At 46.1% G+C, this 25,569-nt stretch overlaps 1 protein-coding gene across 2 annotated transcripts; it reads left to right on the top strand.

Moving 5' to 3' along the window:
- The first annotated feature begins 9,607 nt into the window (after window positions 1-9,607).
- POGK (pogo transposable element derived with KRAB domain) lies at window positions 9,608-24,631 on the top strand. Of its 2 annotated transcripts, none has more exons than XM_031001142.3 (6): window positions 9,608-9,762; window positions 11,112-11,245; window positions 16,788-16,914; window positions 17,667-17,765; window positions 19,106-20,591; window positions 22,749-24,631. In XM_031001142.3, exons 2-5 carry the CDS (start codon window positions 11,114-11,116, stop codon window positions 20,575-20,577), a joined length of 1,830 nt encoding a protein of 609 aa, XP_030857002.1. In that variant the 5' UTR covers window positions 9,608-9,762; window positions 11,112-11,113; the 3' UTR covers window positions 20,578-20,591; window positions 22,749-24,631. The 2 variants fall into 2 exon arrangements, with proteins under 2 accessions (XP_030857002.1, XP_018881698.1); XM_019026153.4 differs by lacking the exon at window positions 9,608-9,762 and adding an exon at window positions 9,796-9,924.
- Window positions 24,632-25,569: the final 938 nt, after the last annotated feature.

Raw genomic sequence — 25,569 nt, 5'->3', positions numbered from 1 at the left:
TTGCCTCCTGCTGTGATTCTGAGGCCTCCCCAGCCATGTGGAACTGTAAGTCCAATTAAACCTCTTTTTCTTCCCATTCTTGGGTATGTCTTTATCAGCAGTGTGAAAACAAACTAATACAGTAAATTGGTACCAGGAGTGGGGTATTGCTAAAAAAGATACCCAAAAATTTGCGAGCAACTTTGGAACTTGGTAACAGGCAGAGGTTGGAACAGTTTGGAGGGCTCAGAAGAAGACATGAAAATGTGGGAAAGTTTGGAACCTCCCCGAGATTTGTTGAATGGCTTTGACAAAAATGCTGATAGTAATATGAACAATAAGGTTCAGGCTGAGGTGGTCTCAGATGGAGATGAGGAACTTTCTGGGAACTGGAGCAAAGGTGGCTCTTGTTGTGTTTTAGCAAAGAGATGGCAGCATTTTGCCCCTGCCCCAGAGATTTGTGGAACTCTGAACTTAAGAGAGATGATTTAGGGTATCTCATGGAAGAAATTTCTAAGCAGCAAAGCATTCAAGAGGTAACTTGGGTGTTGTTAAAAGCATTCCGTTTTAAAAGGAAAACAGACCATAAATGTTCAGAAAATTTGCAGTCTTACTATGCAGTAGAAAAGAAAAACCTATTTTCTGAGGAGAAATTCAAGCTGGCTGCAGACATTTTCATAAGTAACAAGAAGCCAAATGTTAATCCCCAAGACAATGGGAAAAATGTTTCTAGGGCATGACACAGGTCTTCACGGCAGCCCCTCCCCTCATAGATCTGGAAGCCTAGGAGGAAAAAATGGTTTCGTGGGTGGGCCCAGGGTCCCCATAGTGTGTGCAGCCTAGGAACTTGGTGCCCTGCATCCCAGTCACTCCAACCATTGCTAAAAGGGGCTACAGTACAGCTCAGTCCATGGCTTCAAAGGGTGCAAGCCCCAAACCTTGGCAGCTTCCACATGGTGTTGAGCCTACAGGTGCACAGAAGTGAAGAACTAAGGTTGGGAACCTCCACCTAGATTTCAGAAATGTATGGAAACTCCTGAATGCCCAGGCAAAAGTTTCCTGTGGGGGTGGGGCCCTCATGAAGAACCTCTGCTAGGGCAGTGCGGAAGGGAAATGTCAGAGCCCGCACACAGAGTCCTTGCTGGGCACCACCTAGTGGAGCTGTGAGAAGAGGGCCACTGTCCTCCAGACCCCAGAATGGTAGATCCACCGACAGCTTGCACTGTGCACCTGGAAAAGCTGCAGATACTCAATGCCAGCTGTGAAAGCAGCCAGACGGGGGGTGCTATACCCTGCAAAGCCACAGGAGTGGAGCTGCCCGAGACTATGGAAACCTACCTCTTGCATCAATGTGACGTGGATGTGAGGCATGGAGTCAAAGGAGATCATTTTGGAGCTTTAAACTTTGATTGCCCAGCTGGATTTTGGACTTGCATGGGTCCTGTAACCCCTTTGTTTTGGCCAATTTCTCCCATTTGGAATGGCTGTATTTACTCATTACCTGTACCGTTATTGTACCTAGGAAGTAACTAGCTTGCTTTGGATTTTATAGGCTTATAGGTAGAAGGGATTTGCCCTGTCTCAGATGAGACTTTGGACTGTGGACTTTTGGGTTAATGCTGAAATGAGTTAAAGCTATGGGGACTGTTGGGAAGGCATGATTGGTTTTGAAATGTGAGGACGTGAGATTTGGAAGGGCCAAGGGCAGAATGATATGGTTTGGCTCTGTGTCCCGACTCAAATCTTATCTTGAATTGTATTCTCATAATTCCCATGTATTGAGGGAGAGATCCAGTGGGAGATAATTGAATCCTGGTGGTAGTTTCCCCCATATTTTTCTTGTGGTAGTGAATAAGTCTCACGAGATATGATGGTTTTATCAGGGGTTTCCACTTTTGCATCTTGCCAATTTTTCTCTTGCCACCACCATGTAAGAAGTGTCTTTTGCTTCAGGCCATGATTCTGAGGCCTCCCTAGCCACGTGGAACTGTATGTTCAGTTAAACCTCTCTTTCTTCCCAGTCTCAGGTGTGTCTTTATCAGCAGCATGAAAACGAACTAATACACCACCTAAGACCTGGAAGCCCCCATCACTTTGAGAAGTCTTGCCTTTGTGGGCTGAACCAAGGTATATCTTCCATGCACTGACTTATGTCTTTGCCTATAGCTTCTGTCTCCCTAAAATATATAAAACCAAGCTGTAACCCAAACTCGGGCACATGTTCTCAGGGTCTCCTGAGGCTGTGTCACAGGCCGTGGTCCTTAACCTTGGCAAAACTAACCGCTAAATTAATCTGACCTGTCTCAGATACTTTTTGGTTTACTCTGTTAAATCTGCTCTCTTCCTGCCAGAGTGAGAACTCACTCACTCCGTTGAACATCATGAATCTTTCATGAAGGTGGATACCTCAAGACCCAAACTTCTCTCAACACAATCACATTGTCAAGGACAAGTCACATCCAAACCATAGCAGATGAGAAGTTATATTCATGGGACTATTACTCTTCTATAACTTCTACAAGACAACTTGTTAGAGTAGGTAGCCAGTCAAGCATGAGCAGGGCATGACAGGGCTCCCCCAACCCACCAGGAATGTCAGGCAACCATCAGGTGATAGTCTGGCAGTTGGCACCCTACCTCTCTAAAATGATAATTGGCAAGCCCACTTGCCTAATTCCTGAGATCTTATTGGAAGCTGCCAATTACCAATAGGCAAACTGCCTCTCCCTGGTGCTGGCTGCGACCAGAGCATGTATATTAAGAGGCAAAATGGTAGAGTATGAACTTCCAAGGGCATTCCACCGGAAAGGGGAAGAAAGCCTCAGGTGAGCCTGCATACAACTCCAGTAAACACACCATGCATGCTCACCTACCAAGCACAAGCAGGGCACCACTCTTGCTGGCAGCTCACCCTAAGGGAAGAATGAAGGGAAAGGGGAGCAAGATGCCTGAAGTAGGCCAGTATATAAAATCCTAGGTTCAACGTTAAACCAAGCACTTGACCTCCAAGATGCCCACTTGGGTCTCTTCCAAGTATACTTTCCTGCTTTAAAGCTTTTTGATAAACTTCACCTCCTACTCTGAAACTTGCTTTGGTCTCTTTTTTCTGCCTATGTCCCTCTGTCAAATTCTTTATTCTGAGGAGGCAAGAATTGAGGTTGCTGCAGACCCATATGCATTTGCTGCCAGTAACTGGGATATTTGCCACTGCTAACAAACTCTTAACATATACTTAAAATTTTTCCAGATCAAAATTATTTTACCATGCTTGAGGTTTAGAACTTTAGGGATTCCACCAAACATGTACTGATCTAAAATTACTTATGAAGAAAAGTCTGACTTTGTCTACAGATGCCTTTTTATCCAGGCCACTTAATTTTTGTAATTTTGTAGTTAGATATCAACTCTTCCTCTGCTGAAGTGGATTCCAAAGCACTTAGAATCTTCCAGTGGGCAATATAAGACACCAGCATTTCGCTCTCTCATTAGAGAAGTGTCTCCTTTCTAGCTCCTAGCAAAAGCTAGGCTGGGAACAATGACATTTAGAGAAGACTAAACAACAAGTAAGCACCCATTTACTCCTCCAAAATCTCTAAATTAATTCCTTCAGTGAAAGTTTGGACACCTAATGGATAAATATTACATTTAATATATTTATCACCTTACTTAGTTATCTTCACTGAGCCACAAGTTGATGTCATTCCCTCAGCTTTTTCTAAGAAACAACCATTTTCATCAGTTATATGTGTTTGATGAAAATTTCAAGTGATTTTCATTCTCTTCCATGAGTAAAAGAATTTTTTTCTAATAAGAGAAGCAGTTTCCAGTCCAAGCATATAAAGAGCTTAGAAGTAGTAACTCCCATCCTCACAAGAAAAAATGCTGAACAAACTGAAAATTAACATTTTTTTTTAGATCCATCAGAAAATGGAGGTCACAGAGCAAGTTGCCACCTCAACAAATGGAGAGACAGGGGGATATAGAGAATCATGGCTTACAGGTGCAGAAGCCACTGCTGGAGCCAGTACGGTAGGAACACTTGTCAGAGGCTCAATGTGGACCCGCAGGCAAGGTAACCTCTCCCCAGCAAGGGAGGGGCAGTTGTAGTGGAGCCCCCACACATTCAGAAGTCTTACCTCCAGAAGCTCCATCAGGTTCTCAGGGTTAAAATCAGAGAAAGTTCCCCTAATGCTTCTGGCAAGGGGAACGGGACATCTAACCCTTTTGAAACAATCCCAGAGCATTCTGTTCTCAACTATAGCCTGCCCTCAAGGGAAACTATTTTATCAGAGCCTAACCAACATGGGTTTTACCACAGTCTACCAGACCTGGGGAAGGGAAATGCCAAAATCCAGCCCGCTCTTCCTGTCTCACTTAGTGGGGAACGGGAGGAAGCTGAGAAGCCCTTGTGAAGGTCCCAGCCCAGGGACACAGGCTCACTAAGACTGAAACCTAATCTTAGGATCAAAGAATGCTTCTTCTCCCTCCAAATCCTACCACCATGTCAATCAGGCACCTGTCTAGTAACAGCGGCTTACAGATAAAAGAAATGCAAGCCTCAGACTGTATTTAGGAAAGAGTCTACAGAAATCCAAAGACGGCAGTGCAGACGAAAACACAGGCATGAGAGGAAATTTTAGACTCCAACACTACAAGCACAGCAAACAATAAACCCAGCCTAACTCCCAGCCACATATACATGAAACCTCACACTGAAGGCCTATTCATCTCAGTTCCTTTTACCTAATAGATCTAGTCTGGTTTTCAACAAAAAAAATTACAAGGCATGGTAAAGGACAAAAACAAAAACACACAGTTTGAAAAGATAAAGCAAGCATTAGAACCAGATTCAGACATGGCAGATAGTTGGGAATTATGAAAATTGAGATTTAAAATAACTATGATTAATATGCTTAGAGATCTAATGGAAAAAGTAAACAACAAAGAAGAACAAATGGGTAATGTCAGCAGAGAGATGGAAGTTGGAAGAAAGAGGAAATTCTAGAAATAAAAACTATCATAACAGAAATAAAGAATGTTTTAATGGGCTCATTAGTGGACTGGACACAGCCAAGGAAAGAATCAGTGAACTTGAAGATATGTCAAAAGAAACTTCCCAAACTGAAAATTAAAAAAAAAAAAACAGAAAAGAAAAAAATATCAGAACTATGGGAAAATTACAAAAGGTATATAATACACACATAATGGAAATACCAGAAGGAGAAGACAGAAAGAGAGAAACAGAAAAAAATAGCTGAGAATTTCCCATAATTAGCAATTGACACCAAACCAAACAGATCCAGGAAACTCAGAGAACACCAAGCAGAATAAATATCAAAAAGTTTACACCTAGAAATATCATACCTGTGATGGCTAATTTTATACGTCAACGTGACTAGGCTAAGAGATGCTCAGATAGCTGGTAAAACATTATTTATGGGTGTTCCTGTGAGGGTATTTCTGGAAGAGATTAGTATTTGAATTCGCCCTCACCAACATAGGCAGGTATCACCCAATCCACTAAGGGTCTGAACAGAACAAAAAGTTTTTATTGAGCTGGGTGTCCATCTTCTCTTGCCCTCAGACATTGGAGCTCCTGGTTCTCAGGCCTTCACACTCAGGTTGAATTATAACACCAGCTTTCCTGCCTCTCCAAATTGCAGACAGCACACTATGAGACTCAGCCTCCATAATCATGAGCCAATTCCCTTCTTCTTCTTTCTTCTTCTTCCTTCCTTCCTTCTTCTTCTTCTGCTTCTGCTTCTTCTCCTTCTCCTCCTTCTCCTTCTTCTCTCTCTCCCTCCCTTCCTCCCTCCCTCCTTCTTCCCCTCCCTCCTTCTTCCCCTCCCTCCCTCTACTCCCCTTCTATACAGAGATAACACACACATTTTACAAACTTCTCTCATACAGGTGTGACCATGTAACTGATCCCAACCAATGGAATGTGAATAAAAGAGACATGTGTCACTGTAGGGGCAAGAAAAGGTTGTGCCTTCTTTGTTTTCTCTCCCCTTCAGTCTGGCAGATGGAGAAAACCACAGGCCCCAGGTGGCGACAAAGCCAAAAGACAGAAGGAACACAGATCCTAAATCACGGCATCAGGAGTCACCTGTGGCAGAAACACGCCGGACTATTACATCAACCACACTTCTGTTGTGTTTGTGCCTTTATGCATTTGGGGTCTGTTTGTTACAGTAGCTATAATAGTATGACCCTAAGTGTTATAATTCCCTTTCCTCTTCTAAAGAAACCACTGAGTGTTCCTTAACTCTCTGAGGTGCTCTAACAACACACCTCCTCTCCAAGAACTTCTAAGTCCTTCCAAGGAACTGACCAGAGCAGGATTTTCCTTACCATTTTATCAAGATGTCCCAGGAATAACTTCTGGCTTTATTGGGTAATATTTTTGAAAAAAGATAGGGTCTCACTATGTTGCTCAGGCTGGTTTTGAACTCCTGGCCTCAAGCAATCCTCCTACAGCCTCCTGAGTAGCTGGGATTACAGATACAAGCCAGCATGCCTGGCTTCTTATGGGGTAATTTCTAGGGCTAGGGCTCATATCTTGCTCTTCCTCTTAAGTGCCAGAATCCCAGGAAAGAGAAAGATACAGTCAGCAGTGATGCTCCTTCCCCATTTGGTTCTCTCCTCCTTTCCTCCCCATCTAGGATTTCCTTGTCCACATACCTGAGGATATCTACCACAAAATGGTCAATTCTCCTTCTCCTGCTTCTGAGCAACTCCTTGAGGGTCAAGGCTGGGAGCCCTAAGGCCAAGGTTGCCTCTTGTCATCATCTCAATAAGCTACACCCTCAAAATTGCTCTATAACAAGGCACCCCAGAACTCAGTAGCTTAAAACAACAATAATCTCTTCTAATGGTCACTGGTCTTCATATTAGCAAGGATAGCTCTGTAACACATGCCTCCTTCTGATGCCAAAGTTGGAGGGGCAGTGACTACTTAAGCATGCTTTTGTCATAGCAGAGATCAAAAGCTCCCAGAGGTGCAAAGAGAAACTTCTGAGGCCTCTTAGGACTCAGGACTCACACACAGTCACTTCCTCCCACATTCCATTGGCCGAAGCTCACCACAGAAGCAGGCCAAGTGAAGGCGCATTGAAGTACATTCTGCACATGACACTTCAGCAAAGGTGTGGCTTATAACACTACCACAGGGACACAAAGTACGAAGACTATTAATTCAGTCTACAGCGGTCCCCGAGGAACAGACGTATGTGGGCCCGTGGCTATATTGACCCGGCCGTGGGGCCTCTGCTGAAGGAAATCAGAAATGTGTATTCACCAGGGAACACTACAGTTAGAAATAAGTATTTTGTAAAATTTGAGGCTCTTTGGAATTCCTATGGTTTGGGTACTATAATAATTCAATAGGAGGAAGGATGAAGTCAGACCAACAGCATCATTAAAGAACTATTATGTTGATTAAATGGATGTTCGGCTGATATTAGCCACCAACTAAGAGAAACCCATCCTATTGAATTACCAGAGTAATGCACTGTCTCAAAGACTGGCTTCAATCACTCCCCATTCAGACTCAGATAAAGTCTTATGGAGAATGGGAACAATAATAGAGCTGAGAGAATGTTAGGACAATATATGGTTCAACTCTCTTTTTGCAGATGAAACACCAGCAGAGAGAAGCACAATGACTTAGAAAACCACTTAAACATGAGTCTGCAGTGTATCGTGCCTAGGCCAGCACGCTGCTCCTAGAGTAAGTCTTGTTAGCAATTACAGACCCGTAAAAAGGTGGATCCTCTAAGATCCTCTAACAGTAATTGAGATCATGGGGCTGTGGGTTCAAAGTCAAGAATTCAGGTGGGTCACTGTTAATTTCTTCCCAGGGACACCTAATCCAAGCCCATGAGAACATTAGGGCTCTCAGAGACTAAAATTCTAACATAGTAGGGTTTTTCGTGTGTGTGTGTGTGTGTTTGTGTGTGTGTGTGTCTATCTCAAAACTGTATTAATTTCTTTTCTAAGATGCTGGGGTGCCAGCAACATCCCTATTACTCTTCTCCCTTCCTAATGTCCTCCTCACTTTCTATTTGAATCTGCCATTTCCTCAGAAAAATTAAGAGGGCAATGTCAATCAATTCAAACTAAGATGTCACTCCTGTTCTACAAATACTTTTACACAAAAATAATTGTTCATTAAAACAAAAAAATAAATTCTAGCCTCCCTCCCAATATTTGAACGATCTTTTTCACCCACAGATTAGATCTTCTACGGTCTTGGGTTGTCACCGTGATTGCACTTCCAAGAGGTGTATGTTATGTCATGCTACATTTTACGTGTTAAGAGCACAGTGCACAGTGACCTCTCCCATGACTGAGAGAAGTAAAATTCACATGTTTAAGTAGTAGTGGCCACGAAAACTTGGAAAGACAGGTCTTTTCCAACAGATATTCAGGTCTCAGAGACAATCTGAAGAGTTTGACGGACTCTTTCCTTGACCAAAGTTTAATCAGGCTTAAGTCCTCTTCTTCAGCAGGCCTCCACCCTGGTCCCCTGACCACTCACCCCGAACCTTTGGCCTGCCCAGCTCTATTTTAGCAAGAACCCTGCTAAGTTAGGTTAGAGAGAAATCACCACCCTTGATATCTGATCACCCTGGATATCTGATCAAATTTCTCATTCCCCCACCCTTGATATCTGATCGCCCTAGCCTGCCTTCAGCAAGAATCCTGTTAAGTGGGTTCAGCAAGAATCCCTCTAGGTGCTTGATGTCTCGTATCAGTAACTTTCCATCTACTGACCCCTTCGTTCTGCTCCTTGGCTATACATCCCCAGCTGTCCTTAGTGTATTCCGTGTTAGACCTCATCTCTCCCCCCAGTGTGATCATCTTTACACCTATAGCAATAACCCTGTATAAAGTCTTCCTTACTGTTTTAACAAGTGTCAGAATAATTTTTTCTTCAACAAGTTCTCAACAAAAACCCATACCCAGAATCTTTTTCTGGAATGAAAAGGGCTTCAGGGCTTCTCGGGTCACTTTTGTTGTATTGTCCACAGAGCTGAGAGTAAACAACTCCTTTGGACGTTTTGGAGAAGAAAGGTCCTTCTATACACCCACTTCATCCAAGGGATTACATGCTTGGGATATTAAGCAACAGCTACAAAAATCAGGAAGTTCCTTCTCCATATATATGACGAAGTTCTGGACAGGAGCCTGCTGCCAGAATGCGAATACTCTTCCCCAAAGACCCCTCCTCATGCCCCTACACGCTCTTGCCGGTCTAGCCTTTCATTCCCTGAAGCACGGCGAGAACGCCTGGAGAGCTCGTCCAAGCAAGTGCAACCCGCTGGTGACTGCAAATGAGCACATGGAACTGTGCGCCCACGCTACGCTCGGTTAAAATCAATCTGGGCTCTTCCTGCCTCGTCCACGCGGAGGTCACACGCAGCACTGGAAGCGGCCTGCATTGGGCAGGGCAGGGGAAGGCCGAGGGCACGGCTGCCCAGGCCCGCCAGGGACTGCCCGGACCGGCCGGAAGCCGCGCCTAGAGGAGGGCCCCGGAGCTCGCGCGGGCGCCGTCCCCCGGCGCCGCCGAGGCCTGCTGACATCAGCCGCGCTCCTCCCCTCGCCTCCCAACACCCTCAGCTCCGGGCCGGACCCTCCCTCCTCCCACCACGTGTCCTCCCTGCTCCCTCCCGAGGGGCCGCGCGCACGGGAGGACGGAGAGGCGGAAAGGATGGCGCTGTGACAGCCGGGCCGGAGCCCTCGCGTCCCCACCCCGCGCCCTGGCCGCTGGGCCCGGCGGTGAGTGCGCGCGGGCGGGGGCGGCGGCGGCGCGGCCCCTCCCCCGGGTCCCAGGCGGCTGGGCCGCGGCAGAGGCGGGGACGCCGAGGCTGCGCCGCCGCCGCCGCCTTTGTTGCGGGCCCGCCGGGGAGGCGGGCGGCGCCGGCTCTCGCCGCCCGGCAGGTGCGCTGGGGCCGGGAGGGGGCCAGGTGGGGAGGCGGGCCGGGCGGAGGGGGCAGCGGAAGCGCTCCCGGCGCGGGGCCGCGGAGAAAGGGAAATGGGGCAAGATGGCTGGAGAAATCCGAACGCGCCCGGGGGCGCGGCGGCGGTGGCGGCGCAGGAGGGGCAGGGCGGGCGGCGGCCCTGGTTGCGGCACCTTAGCGCGGGGAGGCGGCCCCTCCCACCTCTGCCCCGGAGCCGGCAGGGAGACCGCGGCCAAGTTCGGGCCCCAGCTGCAGGCATCTGAAGCCTAGACCCATCCATGCCGCGTTCGCCTGTCTTTTTTGGAAATATCGAAGGAACCGACTTTGAACTCCAGAGAGATCTTTTCTTTCGAGGTCCCCCGATGCAGCCCTCAAGATGCATCCGCACTCCACACCTAGGAATTGCCCGCGCCCATAGAGGGCAGGAGCGCGGCCCTTTGTACTGGCCAAGAGTCAGCGAATAGAGAATTTGCAGCCCAGAGGCAATGGGTTATTTCCCTGTCGGGGTGGGCCCCAGCCGATTTCTGCACCTTTTTGGGCATCCAGGCATAACCTTCACTATGTTTCACTGACTCCTGGGTTTGCAAAGTCCCTTAAGGTAGAATGGCCCTATTTTCTGAACCAGCTCGTGGACAGAACCTTTGAATTTGGAAAATCCAGGCAATGGGCCTACTGAGCCAACCGCTCCGCCCATGCTTAACTGGCTTCTAGCACCCATTCCAGTTGAGTAAGTGTCCAGTCTGTGTTCAGACACCTTCACTGATAGGAAATCAGCACCCTTCCCCTGCCTCTGATTCCTGTTTGGGTGGCACTGGCTGTGAGAAAGTACTGCCTTTCTCACTGCTTAAAACCTTTTCCAGGAGTATTTACCCACTGGTCGGCGTCTGTTCTGCCGTCCAGTCTCTACAAACCAGTCTGGGTTCTCTTCCCCAGATAGCTTTTTAAATATTTGAAGGCAGCCAGATACGTTATCTACCCATAGCCTCTCTTATCATAATTAAACATGTCACCCTGTAGCTTCCTGGCCGACTCTGTTTCCTTACTTCCCTCCAGCGGGAACAGTGCTTGGGGCTAAAGAGGTTTGTATGTGGCTCAGCCTCCCCCATCATAGGCTTTGGGGAGGTCACAGTGACACCTGGTTTTTCTGAACCTGAATCTTGCTTGCAGAGATGGAGTCCACAGCCTACCCTCTCAATTTGAGCCTGAAAGAAGAGGAAGAGGAAGAAGAGATTCAGAGCCGGGAACTAGAGGACGGCCCGGCAAACATGCAGAAAGTACGAATCTGCTCTGAGGGCGGATGGGTAAGTAAGAAGGTGTGGAGTCCACACAGCCAGCAGATGCAGGCCTGAGAGCCCAGCTTGCTTTAAGTCTCCTCCTCAGACAGACGTGGGAAGTAAAAATAGCCCAGCCCGGTGTGTTTGCATTCCTGAGAAAACAGCTCTGTGGCTTTAAAAGGCAGTGCAAAGAATGGAGGAGGTGGTTATGGAAACAGTCCCTCAGCCATGTAGCTTGTCATCGTTCAATTGGAAGTCCTAGAAGCCAGGACCTTGTCTCTCTCGTTCACCCACTTCTCCTGCACTGCGTTTGATGCCAGGCACATTGTAGGCACCAAGTAAATGTTTGTTGACTTACTGCTGGTTGAAGGGAACCATTTTAAATAAGACTCGAGTCATTGGGTTGACATGAGAGGTTAGGCTAGTTGGTTCTGTGTGAGCACCTCTTACCACAGTTCGCACAGGAGAGCTGCCTGTCCAGCTGACCTGGATAGAAATGGTGGGCAGCAGGGAATACAGAGATTCAGGGTATACACGCAGAATAGTATGATAGAGGTCAGTTTATACAAATGCAAATGCAGTAGATACTTATAGTTACAGATAGTTATTCACCGTAGTTACTGGACTTCGTGGTAATTAGGCATGAATAGTAAACATTTTAAATAAGCAACAAATTGACATTCCTTTTCTCTGCTTATTTTCCGTTGTGTATAAACATTGTCAGTATACATAGTATCCTTTGCTTCCATGAAGAGCCCCTATCCATACAAGCATGGTACTTCTAAATTGTTCCCTACCAGAGGAGAGAACTGGGATGCAGAAAGATTATCTGCCTTGCCCTAAGGTTACACATGAACACTGACATTTGTTCTTCAAAACAGGTCTCCTGAGCTGCACCCTTAAAAGTAATGCATTTTACCATATGTATGCTATACCTTAATTTAAAAAAAAACAAAACAAAACAGTGCAACCACAGGCTCTCAGTTTGCCAGTCTAGCTGTGGACACTGCGCTGCCTTTGTCTCATCAGTGTTCTTTGCCCACCACATCCTTCTTCCCAATTCTGATCCAAGCAGGCGTCAGGTCTATTTAGCCTGGAACAAGACCTCAAGGCAGTCGAAACTCAGGGCTTTGAGGCTAAATTGGTCAACCCAGAACATCTAAATGGAGAGCCTTGGAGAACAGGTGCAATAAAAGTGAATGTGTTGGGACAGTGAGGAAGGAGCAAGATGAAGACCAACCATGCTTAGGTGGGAAAAGAAGGAAGTAACCAGAAGGGCTGGAGGAGGGAGTCCAGCAGCTGGTGGTGCTGGGGATTGGGCATTTGTGGCCTCCAGGCAATCAGCCATCCATCCACAGTTACCAAGCACAGTGCTGGGCGTAAAGAGAGACTCTTTTCCTGATGGAATTTCCAGTCTTGTGAGCAAGGCAGGAAAGTAAACATAAGTAATAGTAAGCACAGTGTGCAGAGTGCAGTGGTGGAAGTCTGCAAGGATGCACCAGGAGCCAAGATCGGGGGATGCCTCATTCAGGCTGAGAACTACGGGGCTTCCTGGACAAGGCCTAATCTTGAGCAGTGAGCAATTTTGCCCCCACCCCTGGACATTTGGCAACATCTAGAAACACTACCCCCTTTCCCCACCCCTGGATATTTGGCAATATCTGGAAACACTTTTGTTGGTCTGACTTGGTGGGGGTGCGTTGGGGACTGGGAGATCCTCCTGGCATCTAGTGGGTAGGAGCCAGGGGAGCTGCTAGATATCTACAGTGCACAGGATGCCCCCCCACCGCCACACACACACACACACACACACACACATACACACACAACAAAGAAGTAACTGGCCCAAAATGTCAGTTGTGCTGAGGTTGAGAAACCCTGCTCTAGAGCATTAGAAGAAAAGAATCTGTTTTTAAAATATGTATTTTGGTTATAGAGAATTATGTTAGGGTGATCAGTGAAAGCTTTTCAAGCATAAGAACTATGATAATATATTAGGATAAAATTCCATAGAATTGAAATAGAAATACAATTTTAAGTAGAAAAAATAAAAAATGTGCTTTGAACTGAGTCTTAGTCATTATGGAATCAGCCAAGGGAAGGGAAGGGGGTTGCATTCCAGGCAAGAGGACAGCACAGGCAAAAGCACTGAGGAGAGGAGCTTGGGTGCAGAGTTAGGAGCAGCTCCTGCAGCTGGAACCTGAAACTCATGGCAGGGAGTGGAAGGGGATCAGGCATAGGAGGCCAGGCCAGGTGCCAGAGCCAGCCAGGAGGACATGCAGTGCTACGCCAGCGAGTTTGGGCTTTCTCCTTAGCTCTCTGGAATGAGGCCTTAGCCCATCTTTCTAAGGGAGGCCTCAGGCTCTCTACAGCCACCATGCTAAGGCCTGAGTGGCCTGCTAAGAAAGCAAAGCTTTGGCATCAGACTTTCTAGCTCTGTGACCTTGGACAAGTTACTTAACCACTCTGTTTCCTTACCCATAAAAGTGAGGTAGTGATCCCCATGTCCCTAGTTTAGAGGATTCAGTGAGAGAATATATTTATATGATTGAGTGTCCTATACAGTGCTTGGCACATAGCAGGCACTCCATCAGTGGATCAGTACAAACTACCCCAACCCCTTCCCCCGAGATCCCTGCATCTTTGCTGGGTGGCTGCAAGGCTTTAGCGAGGCTGTGCAAGGTGTAAGCACTTTACAACATTTACCCTTTGAGATAGCATTGGAATGCCAACTTCCTGAGCAGAGCAAGGCAGTGCACACAAGCTAGAGGAAGAACACTTATCCAGTGAGCCCTTGATCTTCTGAGGAAAGGGAGGAGGGCAGGGATTGAGGGTCCCTACCTGCAAGGCCAAGAAGGGGTGTCTGGAGGTGGTACACAGACTGCCTGACTTCTCAGTTTTGCCCAGGGCCGACCCTGTTTACCTTCTGCTGTGTTGAGCCAGATAAAAGGCCTCTGTGGAGCGAGGGGAGGCCTGCGCAGCAGGGCCCGGCTGAAGGATCGCTCCATTCTCACAGAGGCTTGCTGTGAGGAGAATGTCTAAGCCACTACACTGTGCCTCTGGAGCATAATGTGGGCTTGTTTGAAGATCCTCCGTGGCTCAGTCATTAATAGGAGGAGATGATCCTGCACCAGCCCCCAGCTTTCTTCCTGCAGCTTCAGGGCTCCTGGTACCTGATGTTTTTACCAGGCCTAGAATATGTTACCCCCCCTAAGAGTATTGATGGCCCCTCTGAAATGACAGGCATAGCCAGTCCTGTTCCCATTTTATCAGCAAAGGGAAAGGAACTATAAATAGGTATGACCTAGATCTGGAACTTCCCAGGGAGAAAAAAAGGCCAAAGAGACAGTTCTTTAAAAGCCTGGGAATTGGGAAAGGAGTGGGGTGGAAAATTCCTGGGCTGACTGGCTTTCCAGGGTGAGGAAGTCTGAGGAAAGCCTGAAGACGAATCTATTTTACCTCCTCATATTTCACACTTAGGGATGTTTGTCCATTCTTACTCCAAAGAGTAGGTTTGGTTTTATGACAGATAAAATTTAATGATTCTTTGAAACAGTTCCAAGTAGAACAAGAGAAGGGAAATCCAGAGATTTGCCTAGATCGTATATTCAAAAGCACATTTTTCAGTGACTACTAGCTACAGGAAGTGTCCTAGGCTTAGGGAAGCAAAAAGGAGTACGTACAGGTCCTGCTTTCAACAAGCTCAGATTCTAGTGGAGGGAGCAGACAAGTAAAACAAAAGAATTCTGCAGTGTGATGAGTGCCCCGGGAGTGTGGAGCCCAGGACATTTCAGGGACATGTGGGTGTGCTCACAGCGTGGCACAGAGTGGGCTTCCTCGGGAGCAGGGATTTTGGGCTGAGTCCTGGAAGATGGGTGGGTGTCAGCCAGACCAAGAAAGGGGAGGCCCTCCAAGGCCAGGGGAGAATATGGGCCAAGGTGTGGGGGCGTCGGGGAATGGTTGTTCAGGGAACTGCACACAGCTGAGTACAAGTGGAGCACAGAGCTGGGGAGAGTTGAGGGTTAGTCATCAGGGAGGCAGCTGTGCTCGGTATTGCTGGATCCTTGGGGTCAGGCAGTGGTGGCCCCAAAACGCAACCCCACCATTTATTGGCTATGACATTAGCCTGGAAATGAGACCTCTCTAAGCCCATATTCTCCTTGATTAAGTAGGGGCATGGTGGCTTGTGCCTCTAATCCCAGCTACTAGGGAGGCTGGGCAGGAGAATGGCTTGAACTCAGGAGGCAGAGGTTGCAGTGAGCCAAGATCGTGCCACTGCACTCCAGCCTGGGCAACAGAGCAAGACTCCATCTCAAAAAAAAAAAAAAAAAATAGGCGTATCTACTCCTCCACAGGCCCGTTGCAGGGAATAAATGAAGCAGTTACAGGCCCTTTCCTAGTACGTGCTTCCTATGTATGAGGTGCTGTGGAGGTGGGGAGAGAACAAGGGGGCTTCCTTGGGTCAGGGAGGAAAGGCCAATGTATGTAAGTGACTGTTGGCCTGACCCCTGAAGTGGCTGCAAGCTATATAGCATATGGACACTAATTTTCTAAGCTGAGGAAAAACAGTATCATAATCACACAGACCCAAGATACAGCTTTGGGAAATAGCTTCGAAGGCAAGAATACAAAATAACCAGCCTGAAACAAGCCATCCAGTGCCTTCTTATCACTAAATAGGATGAGCTTTGGAGTAGGATTTTTAATGACTGTAATAAGAAATACAGTTAAAAACAAAAAGAGGAGGTTGGTTTGGGTGGCTTGGCTGCCTTGGGCTACTGAGGAGCCCCCTGGTGCTGGGCCAGGAAGCAGAGGAACAGGGGAGGGATGCGGTCCTTTGGGCTTTCTGCCTACCTGGTCCAGGATCAAAGTGAATGAGTTTGCTCTGGCATCTCATTACATATATTAAGCTGTAATTAGCCCTTCTTTCTTCCTCTTCATGCTCTTGTGGATTGGAAAGGCCAAGTAGGGCCCCTTCTCTCAGTGGCTCCTCCCTGGGCAGCTGTGGGTTCCAAGTCTAACACTTTGGTTAGTACCCTTGGAAATGCAGTGCCCTGGAAACCCACAAAGATCCCACGGAGGGCAGTGATCCTATTCAGATTTACAAACCCAACTCACCCCGCCCGGGGCCGAGGGTCTTTTTCTGGGGTGGGAGGGAATTGGGGGTGCTTGTGTTGGTAGGACACTTTGTCTGGGTGGGGGTGGCTTAAGTCTTGGGCCAGAGGTGAGCCGTGAGCAGCTCTCACCACAGTGCATGAGGGTACGATGTCCCAGTGTCCTCCAACCGGTGATCATGGTAGGGAGTTACTTTTCTTCTCAAAGTGCTGCTTACCTTATCTGAACTGAGGGTGGCAGCCGCTGTGGTGGGCACAGAAGGACTGTGCTCTTGCTCTTGTTGGCCTCCAGCAGCTGTATGAATGTGGACAGTCCGTTTTCCCCTGGGTCAGGGTCCCTCACCTGACCTGTGAGAGGACAGGCTGTACTGGGCTGTCTGTAAGGTCCTGTCCGCTCTGAAATTCTGTCTGCATATGCCTGTTTGTCATTGTGAAAGGGCTGTTCACTCTTCCAGGTACCGGCCCTATTTGATGAGGTGGCCATATATTTTTCCGATGAGGAATGGGAAGTTTTGACGGAGCAACAAAAGGCCCTCTACCGGGAAGTCATGAGGATGAATTATGAAACTGTCCTGTCCCTGGGTAAAGCTTTGTTTTCCTTTGTCTCCTGGAAGCTCTGAGCCCAGAGAATTGTTTCCATGCCTCTCTTCTCTGGTATATCCAATGTCCCTCTCTCCTGAACTTAGACTCTGCCTCCTCAATGTCCGTGCCCATTTATTCCAATTTTTGATTTGGGCAGTATATCGATATTGTGTCATCCTACTCGGCAACCCATGCTGCCTCAGAACTGCCCCCATTCAACCCAGGCATTCACATTTAAGGATAAAAACCATGTAACCTTAGAAATGTCACCATGGATCTGGGCCTGTGCCTCACTGTTCCTTATGAGAGAAGGCAGGCATTAATGTTACCCTGTCAGCCTCAGAAGTTTGGGGACATACCCTCCCAACTGTTTGCTCCTCTCCCCAACTTCCACCCCAAATTGATATCACACATCTTATCAGCAGAATGTAATCATTTGAAGAGATTTCCCAGTTTGCTTATACAGGTACCAAAATGTTAATTGGATCAGCAGCTGCATTCACCCTTTTCCCTGCTAAATGCAGTTCTTTTATTGTTGGTGCCAATACCATCCCTCATTAGGAGAGATCTACCCATTCCTTTAGACAGACCTATTTTCCATTATCTTTTTTCTTTAAGTATCCCTGAGCCTTTTTCCCCTTGTTTTTCACAAAGAAGGGGAGAGTGGCTCTTAAGTATTTTAAAGTACTTATTTTGGTAGTGCTCCAGGACAGTAACACACAGCTGTTACCTATTTTATTTCCTATAAACAGAATTCCCATTCCCTAAGCCAGACATGATCACCCGTTTGGAAGGGGAGGAGGAGTCTCAGAATTCTGACGAGTGGCAGCTCCAAGGAGGCACCTCTGCAGGTACTACAAGTAAAGCAGTTCAGCGTCCATCCAGCTGGGAACATTGTGGAGTGGGATTTTCAGTGTACATTCCACAGGGTATTTAAGAGGTAGAAGGATTATGGGTTTTGGAGTTTTGAAATCTCCCTCTTTGCAGTGCTAAATGTGTGACAGTGTGTGACAGGCAACTGCTTTTACCTCAGAGCTTCCATTCTTCCTCTATCAGCTCTGAGTAACAAGACTTGATGTATGACCTTCTTTGTGGATGAAGCAAAATGAGGCTTGTGCAGCATTTGGTCCAGTGCACCTTCTGGCTGAACAGGGCTCCCTCAGTGGCATACCATGTGCCTCTGCAAACTAAGAATAGTGAGAGGAAGCACACTTCCTGAGTTACCTGGCTCCCTGTCCATCTCATACTGGATAGAAAAAGCAATAGCAGTCATAGCATACATTTGAGCAAATGTATCTAAGAAGTACCTAATCCTTTGTCAAGAAAAATGGTTATTGAGGCCACAGTTGAATAAATATAGCATTGCCTCCAGACGGCCAAAATAGTTTTGTCTTTTCTCCGGAAGTAAGAGTTTAAAATGCCATATTTCACTGACTCTGAGACATGTTTTTCTCCCATTGCTTTACTGTCTCTGAAATTGAGAATGCCTCTTAAAATCAGTGGCATGTCATAGCTTAATTAGTAGTGTTTTCTTTCTTAATGGCACATAATAATGCATCCTACAACTGATGACATTTTAGTTTGGGTGAGATAGGGTAATTTCCCCAAATCATATTCAACTTCTGTGACCACCTTCTAAATATAAAGTGAAACCTGGTTGCACCATTAATGTGCAAGAACTAATTTTCTGCCTTATAAGCTTAACTTTGCTAAGTGTGGTTTTTGCTGTAGGTTTTCTTGGTTCTAAAGGGATATGATTCAGGCCATGATGCATCTCTGTAATATTATATGGTAGTATGGTTAACATTTGGCTTCTCATTCACATAAAAAGTATTTTGATGCAAACATGGCCCCCAAATTATTTGGTCCAAGCTTGGTTCCTCTGTTCAGTTCCCAGCTCTGCCACTTTCTGGCTTGGCTACCTTGGTGCATTATGTAACCTCTGTAGCCTCCCCTTCTTCATCTGCAAAGAAGGAACAGTGATACTTAGAGTTATTAAGAGAACTAGGTGTGGGTAGTCCACATAAATTGGCATATGGATAAGGACTTAGGCAATGTTACCTGTTATTAAAGTTACTACTTTTGGTGAACTTCAGATTAAGGTATTCTTAGCATTTCACCCCCCAAAAATCAGGATATAAGCCATTTTACTTACTGGCATTATTTTTGCCCCTCACTATTTGTCTCCCAGAAAATGAAGAATCTGACGTAAAGCCTCCAGACTGGCCAAACCCAATGAATGCTACCTCCCAGTTTCCTCAGCCTCAGCACTTTGACAGCTTTGGCCTCCGTCTGCCTCGGGATATCACAGAGCTGCCCGAGTGGAGTGAGGGGTACCCCTTCTACATGGCCATGGGCTTCCCAGGGTATGACCTCTCGGCTGATGACATAGCTGGGAAGTTTCAGTTCAGCCGGGGTATGCGCCGCAGTTACGACGCAGGGTTCAAGCTGATGGTAGTGGAATATGCTGAGAGCACCAACAACTGCCAGGCTGCCAAGCAGTTTGGAGTATTGGAAAAAAACGTTCGAGACTGGCGCAAAGTGAAGCCACAGCTTCAAAACGCCCACGCCATGCGGCGGGCATTCCGAGGCCCCAAGAATGGGAGGTTTGCTCTGGTGGACCAGCGTGTGGCCGAATATGTCAGATACATGCAGGCCAAAGGGGACCCCATCACCCGGGAGGCGATGCAGCTGAAAGCTCTCGAAATCGCCCAGGAAATGAACATTCCAGAGAAAGGGTTCAAGGCAAGCTTGGGTTGGTGTCGAAGAATGATGAGAAGGTATGACCTGTCTCTGAGGCATAAAGTGCCCGTGCCCCAGCACCTGCCGGAAGACCTGACTGAGAAACTCATCACTTACCAGCGCAGTGTCCTGGCTCTGCGCAGGGCGCATGACTATGAGGTAGCTCAGATGGGGAATGCAGATGAGACGCCCATTTGTTTAGAGGTGCCATCACGGGTAACTGTTGATAACCAGGGCGAAAAGCCTGTCTTGGTCAAGACACCAGGCAGGGAAAAACTGAAAATCACAGCAATGCTTGGTGTCTTGGCTGATGGGAGGAAGTTACCACCGTACATCATTTTGAGGGGAACATATATCCCCCCGGGGAAGTTTCCCAGTGGGATGGAAATCCGCTGCCACCGGTATGGGTGGATGACTGAAGACTTGATGCAGGACTGGTTGGAAGTGGTGTGGAGACGGAGGACAGGAGCAGTGCCCAAGCAGCGAGGGATGCTGATCTTGAATGGCTTCCGGGGCCATGCCACGGATTCCGTGAAGAACTCCATGGAAAGCATGAACACTGACATGGTGATCATCCCAGGGGGTCTGACCTCACAGCTTCAGGTGCTGGATGTCGTGGTCTACAAGCCACTGAATGACAGTGTGCGGGCCCAGTACTCCAACTGGCTTCTGGCTGGGAACCTGGCGCTGAGCCCAACCGGGAATGCTAAGAAGCCACCCCTGGGCCTCTTTCTGGAGTGGGTCATGGTCGCGTGGAATAGCATCTCAAGTGAGTCCATCGTCCAAGGGTTCAAGAAGTGCCATATCTCCAGCAACTTGGAGGAGGAAGACGATGTCCTGTGGGAAATCGAGAGTGAGTTGCCAGGAGGAGGAGAACCACCAAAAGATTGTGACACCGAAAGCATGGCTGAGGGCAACTGAAGGGAAAGGGAAAGGTAACCACTCAGGAGTAGATACTCAGTGCCTTTGCTGACATGTCTGTGTTCTACAAACACCTTCTCTCCATTATTTTTCTGTTTTTAAGTTCCCTTAGAGCCTACAGTGCAGTAGCATAGATCAGGGGTCCCCAACCCCCAGGTCACGGACCATACTGGTCCATGGCCTGTCAGGAACTGGGCTGCACAGCAGGAGGTGAGCGGCAGGTGAGCAAGCATTACCACCTGAGCTCCACCCGCTGTCACAGCAGCGGCATTAGATTCTCATAGGAGCACGAACCCTGTTGTGAACTGCACATGTGAGGGATCTAGGTTGCAGGCTCCTCAATGCCTGAGGATCTGAGGCGGAACAGTTTCATCCCAAAGCCATCCTACCGCCCACTACCCCGCACTTCCTGGGTCCCTGCAAAAATTGTCTTCCATGAAACCAGTCCCTGGTGCCAAGTTGGGGACTGCTGGTATATACAACAGACCATTAGCATTTTCTCCTTTATATGAAACATTTGATTTATTTGTGTCTATTTTGCTCTGTGGCTTGGACCCAGAAACACTTGTATAATAGGTGAAATGAACAAAGAATGAGCTGCCAGAACATCTGAGAGCTGTAAAGTTGAAATTGTTTGGACCCAAAGAAGCATAGTCTGACATTGTTCAGTTCACACAAAATTTTGTCTGAAAAGCCAACTTTTTTCTTTCCCTTTTAAATAATGCTGAACATTTAGGGCCAGTATGTGTAACTGACATGCTGGGACAGTTGTACTCACTTTTGCTGGCCTGTAGGACCGTGACATAGGGAGAGCACTAAGTGTGCCTTCAGTACAGTGTCCTCTGGGCCTCGGGTCTCAGTCCTGGAGCTATCTACGGTATGCTACCAGCGAGTAAGAATAATAGCTTCTACTTGCTTTTCCCTACAGAGTTCAGGAGTTTTAAAACATCATCTTAGTGTCATTGTGACCTTCACATAGGCTATGACAATAATTTCCTGTAGTCAGCAGATGTCTGAAGGAAGATATTTTTTAACTGAATCTTTACACCAAAAAAAGAAAATAAAACGGTGTGTATCTAGGACTCTAGTGAGGGCTGAGGACAATAGGCCTGGAATTTTCTGGGTTGAGTACACAAGAACAGCTTTCAAAGGAAAGTAGGAATGGAGGCCTGAGACAACACTAGTGAAATGACCCCACCCACCTACACCTCCAGAGAGGAGGAGGATGAGCATGTACAGCAGGGGGGACACCCACAAAGAACAAACAATTCATTTACCTGTTCGTTCTCATCTCCCTAATTATAAATTAAATTAATCGTCCAGACAGTGTTTTATATGAAGGAAGAAGCCACCTCTTTTACAGAGGACCTGAAACCGTCAACCATCTTCACACATTCTTTTTCTTTCTTTTAAAGTATAATTAGGTATTTCCATCTTCCTTGCTTTTTTCTCCAAATGAAATGCTAATGGGAGCCTTATTTTACCCACTTCAGCTATATAAGTCCATCTGTGTTTCAAAGAGTGACTTATGTCTCCTGCCTTGCTTCCAAATTAAATTGTACTCATATTGCTGAATCCCATTGTAATTCTGGGATCCCTGGAATTACAATGGAGCAAGAAGTTCTTACTATTACATTCAAAATCACCAAAATTGCCTTTTTTTCCCCCTTGGGTCCTCCTTGCTTTGAGAAACCCCATGAATCCAGCCTCCCTTTTCTGCTGACCCTTATATTGCCTGCGTTGGATATCAAACTGAATTACATTGAGTTTGCATCTTTTCTTCATTTACCTTTTGCTTTTCCCTCTCCTTGTTAGATAACATTTTTGTGCACTTTTAATTTCCTAAGCTCCTTACCACCTCAGGGACATGATTAAAAACTTCCAGAAGAGGAAAGGAGAAAAAGCTATGCTAAGTTGCATTTATGAATGTTGGCCTCTAATATTGGTCATGAGCTTTTGCTCTTCTAGACTGCCACAATTCTCTCTGCAGCTCCTGAGGAAGTGATGGGAGTAGACAGATTCACAGTGAACAAGAGATTTGGGAGACCAAGTGGGCATAAAACTACCTCTTGGCCTCTATTTGGAAATCTGAATGATGGAATTATTATGTTTGTTAAAAGTTATACCAAAAAGCCAAGGGTTAATTCATTTAGGTTCTCTCTGTTTTCCAGCAAATGGAACTCTGATTTAAACAGCTGGGGAGGAAATTCCTCAAGATGATTATTCCTGAAAGTGTGGATGCGCTGGATGCGCAGGGAACATCAGGAAAAGGCCACGGGGCTCTGAACAGCCCCGGTCCAGACAGCAGCCTGTACATCCATCCCAGGACACAGCCCAGCCCCTCCCCACACCATACAAGGTATCAGAAAAGTCTAGGACCTATCATTTCATCAGAGACATGATCAGAAAAGAAACTGCTTCTGCCCCATTTCTTGTTTTGGAGATTACTCCATCTGTCCATCAAAAGAAACCTGTAAATATGAAAGAACAAAGGTTATTTCCTGGAGAAAAGACAATTTATTCAACACCAATAAGGGACTCATCATATGGGCACAACTCTGGTGTCCTTCTATGGAGAAAACCTCAAGTAAAGTTTTATTCTGCCTTTGAAAATGCTTCCAAAAGTAGACCCTGTCCCCACACAGGTCAAGACTACAGAGAAGGCTTTGTAGAAATGTGTCACCTATGTACACCTGCTACTTACACATTTCCTCTTTTGGAAAAATGAGATACTTAGAATAACAAGAAAATTAAGACATACTGGCCTGGTGCCAGCAGATGGCTTTTCTATAGACAAACTAGGTTCGTATGGAAGATATAGGTTAAAATAAACTATGCTGTTTTATTTATCTTCCCAACCTGATTGGCAGCTAGACTTTTTTAGGGTCTCATTTAATGGCCCTGTTTTTTTCATTATTATATTTAATGATAGGGCAGGATTTTGTATGCAAGCTCTTGTTTCTCAGGCTGCCTGCAGAAGAAGTCGCTATAAATTGTTGTCTACATGGTACAAGGCCCATTGACTCATCTGATGCTTGTTTTGTTAATTTCTTTAATATTTTTATCACAGGGCAGTGGGAGGGCTTGGGCTTTTAGCCACAGCTGTTTTAAGACTTCTGATCTCCTGCCCTGCAGGAATAGGTGGGAAGTCATTGAATTTTTACACTATAGTAATTTGCATTCCCGCATAAGTTTGAGTGTTACGAAAACATTCCTTTAAAGGGATCTGTGCTACACAAAATATGCCAGGACCTCACAGACAAAGCCATTGCTAGAAATGTCATTCCAATGATCAAATCTGGAAACAGGCTGCCATAACCACTTTTCCTTCTTGTAGACTCAGCTCACCTGTATATTTAAACTGTTCTTGGCATCTTGAAACACCTATTTCTACTCAGGTACTCATTGTCCTGTTACTGATTCACCTTTCTGATCCTTTTCAACCAGTTTTCCCCCAAGGGGGGAAATTTTACTTAACCTCTAGTATTTGAACAACTCAATATTTGAATTGTTGCCCCATTTGCTTTTACCTGTACTGTATTCTTGGTCATCTCAAATGGCGTCTAAACCCAGCTACTTTGCATTCCAGAAGTTTCCATTCCCTCCAATTCCACCTAATTTTTCATCTGTCCTAGTTACTGGCTCTTTCTTCATGTCTTATTTCTCTTGCTTTGGGAGCTTAAAAGATTTTACAAGACCTAATTTTGGGTTCCTTCCTTGGAGCCATAGTTACCCTGCCAAGAAGAGTAGAAAATGGGTTCAACTCCTGTTTCGCTCCACCAACACCTCCGTGAGTCTCATCATCAGCTGAGCGATGATGCCTTACAGGTTGCATAGCACTGGAACTTTCCTAGAGTAACGGCTCTGCTGCCAGGGTTTCTCTGGGCTCATTCTTCCACTGACTTAATTATGATCTATGCCTAACAGAGCCCCAGTACAACTATTTTGCAGAATGGCTGTTACCCTAGAATTACTATAGCACATATTGAGATATAGTTGTACTCCCTAGTAGATAGGAACTGACCCCAACAATAAACTTTGATAATAAAGACAATAGGCTATGGTGGTTTTATTTCTTTACCTGTTAGTATTGTGAAAGTTACATTCAAGGTATTGGCTACACCTTATTCTCCATCCAGTTTGGTACCAATATATTACATCTTTCGGTCAAAAAGTGTTCATGAGATGCAGTGTAAGTAATGTTGGTATCTGAAGACACAGGGAAGAACGTGTGCAGTGGGGCAAGTTTGACATAAATAGCTTTTTTCCTCAGTCATGTTTTGTATGCTCTCAGCAGTGGTACATTACCAAAATCACATGAAAGAAATCCCATAAAGGGATCTGAATTTTAAATGAAAGTATGATGAACTCACAAGTCTTAATTATGCACTTTTAGTAAAATTAGTCCTGACAATTTACAGTGCCCATAAAGTAGTAGTCGATTCTCCAGGAATAATCTGGCAGTGTTATTTTTCCTTTTCAACCCATCAGCATTAAATGCTGAGCCACTCTCCAAGTCTGACCCCTAGACTAAGCTTCCTTACTCTTACTCTCCCTCCCAGAGGCATTTTGGAATGAGTCAAAGGCATGGTAGGACACGGCATTTACCTGTGGTCATCACTTCAGGCAATGGAAAGGAAAAGTGTTTGTCCTTGGTTGATCAGAGAAGTGGGTGATAAGAACGTGCTAAATAACAAACCTGCACACTTGTACCTCTGAACCTAAAATGTTTTTTTTTTAAATTCAGAACAACAAAAGAACATGCTAAGCCAGTCCTCCCACCTGCCTGGTAAAATACAGCCGGCTTTATCACACCTGGTTTTGCACAGTGATAAATTCCTGCAGGAAAAAATAAGTTTTATTCTAAGTCTGAAATTACATGGTTTCCAACAGCTTTTTCCCTCGTTAAAATAATTATTTTTTCTACATAGTGCTTGATAATAAGCATTTGTTTCTTAACCTAATTAGAGAAGCGATTGCACTCAAGAGTCC

This window comes from Gorilla gorilla, chromosome 1 (assembly GCF_029281585.2).
Source record: "Gorilla gorilla gorilla isolate KB3781 chromosome 1, NHGRI_mGorGor1-v2.1_pri, whole genome shotgun sequence".
Classification (NCBI taxonomy): domain Eukaryota; kingdom Metazoa; phylum Chordata; class Mammalia; order Primates; family Hominidae; genus Gorilla; species Gorilla gorilla.
This window is presented reverse-complemented; position numbering and strand designations above follow the sequence as displayed.